General features: G+C 35.8%; 2 protein-coding genes across 2 annotated transcripts in view; both read left to right on the forward strand.

Annotated features, from left to right (window-relative positions):
• wasf1 (WASP family member 1) overlaps positions 1-5,000 on the forward strand; it is a 50,070-nt gene that overhangs the window by 28,976 nt on the left and 16,094 nt on the right. Inside the window, exon 4 of the mRNA XM_084432209.1 lies at positions 2,937-3,090. Within this exon, the coding sequence (XP_084288335.1) occupies positions 2,937-3,090 (154 nt within the window). The remainder of the gene's footprint in view (positions 1-2,936; positions 3,091-5,000) is intronic.
• ctsbb (cathepsin Bb) overlaps positions 1-5,000 on the forward strand; it is a 214,730-nt gene that overhangs the window by 1,997 nt on the left and 207,733 nt on the right. The gene's annotated exons all lie outside the window — the stretch shown is intronic.

The following is a 5,000-nucleotide window of genomic DNA, read 5'->3' on the forward strand; positions in this document are numbered from 1 at the left end:
AATGACTTTAAAGCATATTGTATTTTACAATAAATGCTTGTCAGACACATTTGGTAGAACACTTTAAACCGTATTTCAAAAACAATTGAAGTAATTATAAAAAAAAAAAAAAATTGACCTACTTAAGTGGCTCCAAAGTTCAACTTATTGCATTTAATATAAATTTAAACTATAATACATTTTCATTTAATTGTAAATAACTTGCAGTTAAAGGTTTACACAGCAACGATAAAAAATAATTTTTGCGGACAGACGACAAAGTTGTGAAAACGATCCCGTTCACACGGATCCATGCGAACGATTAAAACGCTGTATTATTCATGCCAGGCCAGTAGATGGCGATGTCACTTTGTAAAGAAAAACTACACGCCGATAGAGCTATGTGTGTTTTTGTAGTTTACACGATTAGTCGATAACGGTCTCGTTTTCAAAAACTTGCCCTTTGAAACCCGTTTCCAAAAGTATGTGTTTTCATGCCCCCAGAATGCTGTAAATGAACGGCCAAAACCGTTGAAAAATGTGTAAATGCCCTCAAAAACTACTTTCAGGTCACACTTTTATTCATTTGTTTTACGTATATTAAAACACTCTTTTTGAAATTATGCTAAAGTGTGCTACTTTTTCACAAGAGAATTTTCTCATCCTTCAAAACGAACTTATCCTTTTTTTCCTTGAAAGAGGCACATGTGTGAGTTCCTTCTGCCTCAGTTTAAACGACACGATATACTTCAAGCGAAATCGAAATCGAAGAACGAACTGGTGTGACGTCATTTCGAACAAAATCAGAGTTCATTTCGGGAGTTTGAAACAGCTAGCTAAAGTCAACTTTCCAAAAACGTTCGCTCCGGCTGGTAAACACCTTGGAACTGCCATTGGTCCATGGTGATGATGTAATAAGTGGGTGTGGCTCTGAGGCTCCGCCCTCTTTGACGTGGAAAACTTCTCCGGTTCATTTCCTCCGTTCATTCCGTCGAGTGAAAACACACACTGAAGAGTTGCTTTATAGTAGAAATTGAAGTGTAATTCTAATTAAAAGAGACACTGACACTGCTGTTTTCTCACCGCTGTCATTTTTGTTGCGTTTATTTTGTTATTTAGAAAGCATGCAGCACATATTTACATATTCATCTAAACGTCGCTCTCGGCAGCGTGGACGGTAACAGTAAATCGGATTTCAATCGAGTCAATAAAAACAGAAAACACTTCTGTTGCATGCATGAAAACCTTATCTGTATATTTTAAAGAATGCACTTTAAAAACAACTTTAAATAGTTCAATATTTTCTGAAGATGTAAGTCTGCGGGATTTTTTCAGTTGTTTTATCAAGTCTGAGTAATTAGCACAAGTAAAACTCAACTAGTAAAAGACTCAAACAACACAGATAAGTTCTATTCGGAGTATCTTTTCATAAATCTACCAAAACAAATAAAGCATAATTGAAAGACCCTGAACTCTGGTCACGGAACAGATCAATTGCATTTGCATTCAAAATGGGCTAATTATCATAAATTACTTTAGCAGTAAGGATCGTCCTTATTGTCTGACAATAATTGGGACAATTAGACGATTACAATGATGATTACAGCAGCTCTCGGTTCAGCTGCCAATCAAATGATTTAATTTCATTTTAATTTCCCATCAACCTCAGTGTCACCAGCTGCCTGTCAGCAAAAGAGAAATAAAAGAGTGATGGAAACACTCCTGGATATCAGGAAAGAGACAAAGAAAACGAGAATATGTGCAGAAAGACCGAGGCAAAACTCTGACGGTTGCTGAAGCACCAAAGACACTCTTGACTTCACCAGAGAAAGACAAACATCCAAAGCTTCAGTTTCACAGCGAGATTGTTTTGCCACTTTTGAAATAAAACCTCTTGTGCTTTACAAAAAAAATTAAGTAGAGTAAAAAATAAGGTAAAATCACATGAAACACACGTTTGAGTGACTTGCTGCTTTTTTAAAACAATGTCAACAGCAATATAAAAGACATCAATATTAAATAAATACTTACAATAATAATCATTACTATTCGTTCAAAATGCATACTATTTTCTTACGTTATAGCGCCCCCTATCGCTGTAAATGAACGAGATTTGGCATGTGTACTCAGACTGTCCTGACCTCCGTTTGCACCAATTTTTGTGAAGTTTGGACTTTCCATTAACAGTATACAGATCAACTAGTCATTGTGGGTCACATTTAAAACATGCTGGCTCGAACTTGCCAAGCGATGACATAATAATAAATAATTAACATCCAATAATAAATTAGAACCATCCCTTGATATTACATGGTATACTAAATGCACATTGATGGACCAATGGCTAAACAGGTTTGAAAACATAGTTTCTGTGAAAACTCAAAGTGGCAGAAAAATTTCATTGGGAAAATGTAAAGAGGTCCCAATTTAGACTTGGAGGATTCTGCGGTTCTTGAGACTGTTGTGGATATTTTTGTTCTAAATCTGCTATATTTACCCTTAAAATGCATTTATCGAATTCAAACCAGACCCCAGGAAAATATAAAAAATTCAGTCCAAATGCAAGCATGGAGTATTCAGAAGGGTGGAGGTAGACTGTGGCTCTTGAGATTAACTATTTGTCTCTTCTGTAGAGCTGCTTCACAGCTCAAATTAAATAATTCATAATTAATTAATTTTACAACATTAACCTCTTTATACTGTGAAGCTGCTTTGAAACAATCAGTATTGTATAAGGAGCTATAGAAATAAATGTGACTTGACTTGAGACCGATTGGCTATTGGCATCTATTATTGTCGTTTTGATCTGATCAAAATCTGCTTTATTTACCTTCAAAATGCATAAATCATAAGTGCAATCTTCATGAGAAAAGATACAAATGCAGCCCAAAGATGGATCAGTTAATTGAGTTACACTAACCTCCTGATGTGTAGATGTGTGTGTGTGTGTGTTTCAGTGTCTCTTCAGGACATCACGATGAGGAAGGCTTTCCGCAGCTCCACGATCCAGGACCAGCAGCTGTTTGAGCGTCAGTCTCTGCCCGTCCCGATGCAGGAGACGTACGAGCTGTGCGAACAACCTCCACCGCTGAACATCCTCACGCCCTACAGGTCAGAAACACACTCGACTCATACACTCCAAAACAGTGATGTTACATGACACTGCGCAGATAAAACGTTGACATGGCTACACAGAATTGATCAATAATTCTGTATTATACATTTTTAAGGCCAGACAAGTTATTTGTTGGGATCAATTTGTAAAGAAAGACTACAGGCCTGCGCACATATATAATCAAACGCGCAAACCTATAGACTACACATATAATACGCATGTGCGCATCAAACAACCCAGCATTTTTTAGAGTGTATACAACCAATTAATCCACCTGAGATGGGCCAGTTATTAGACTTACATTCTATACACTGTAAGAAATGTAAATAAACGTTGAATATTATAAATATAGTTCGTTAATTTTGCTTTGGATAAAAACGTCTGCGTTTCGGACATTTCTCAAGGCCACGGAAGCACGTTTTGTTACGCACTTCATTCCACCACGCGTTGTTTGTTTTCTTCTTCTTTATTTAAATCATTAGATAATTGATTAACAAAACATTGATTGAAATTAAGGTACAAATTATAAAAAACGAAAAAAACTGCAAACAAACTTTATGAAGTGGTCAAAAATCGTCTCCGCCTCACTTCATATCTCCCGACATATTGTATTCCACGCCCTTTATGACGTATCCCATTTTTGATATTTTCTGTCTTAATTAACAGATTAAATTAAAACAAAACATAAACAAATAATATCATAAAATTGTAACAAATACATGAAACCAAATAAATGTACTTAAATGGCTACAACACGCATAAATATAAGACAAAGATTTTTGAAGTACGTTTTACAAGAAAATATTTTCTTACGTTATAGCGCCCCCTATCGCTGTAAACGAATGAGATTTGGCATGTTTACTCAGGCTGTCCTGATGTCCATTTGCACCATTTTTTGTGAAGTTCGGACATTACATTAACAATTTACAGGTCAGTTAGTCATTATGGGCCACATTCAAAACATGTTGGCTTGAATCTGCCAAGCGATGAGATAAATCAAAATTCTTCGATTTCAATAGTAAATACATTTTTATCAGGACCAAAATCTCAATGCTACATACTAAACTTCATGCACATCAGACCAACGGCCTTTGGATAAACAAGATTTACAAGAAAATACTATTTCAGATTCAAAATTTCATGTTTAATTCAATTGCCGGTTCTTTAATTATTTGTTTTCTAAGTAAATCCCACACCAAATATTTTGTATTTTTAAAACCGCATTGAGACAGCAGTGAAATGAAATGGACATCATCAAATACCCCGCAGATGTTCCTCACAGGTGGAGATCTTAAAGTCTTAAACTTCTTGAGACACCAAAGTCTGCAAAAAAAGTCTCAAAAGTCAAAAGTCTCCGTACGAACTCAAACATTTTCCATCAAACGATGTGAGCTGCTTCATATTAGTTGTATAGCTCTGTTCTCTTACTGAACGATGAGGACTAGTGACTCATTTGTTTCTCCTGTGGACTTTTAGTTGATATGTACAGCTGAAACTCTATTCTCGAGTCCCTTAAGCAATGAAAGAGCTTTAACGTCTCCGTCTTTGCTTTCGTTCATGCAGTTTGCACATGTGCGTCACACACACACACTCACACACACACAGTGTTTCTGGGATTAATGCTCATTACTGGAGGCTGGAACATTTATTTTGAGAGCTGTGTGATATGCAGGAGTTTCTCTCCGTCTCTTCACAGTTTTTTTTATTATTTTGTTATTTCATTAGACATCAGCATAGATGTTTCCTCTCCTGTTAAACCATTGTCTTCCACTCTTCCACTCCTGCTAAAGATGTTAAAGAAAAAATCGCTTCTTTTCCTCAACTATAGTTTCGTGTTTGTATTTAATCCTCAGGTTATATTTAACAGAAGCAAATGCACTATTACAAAGCCATTTTAAAATATCAA

This window comes from Rutilus rutilus (genome assembly GCF_951802725.1).
Source record: "Rutilus rutilus genome assembly, chromosome: 15".
NCBI classification, from domain to species: Eukaryota; Metazoa; Chordata; class Actinopteri; order Cypriniformes; family Leuciscidae; genus Rutilus; species Rutilus rutilus.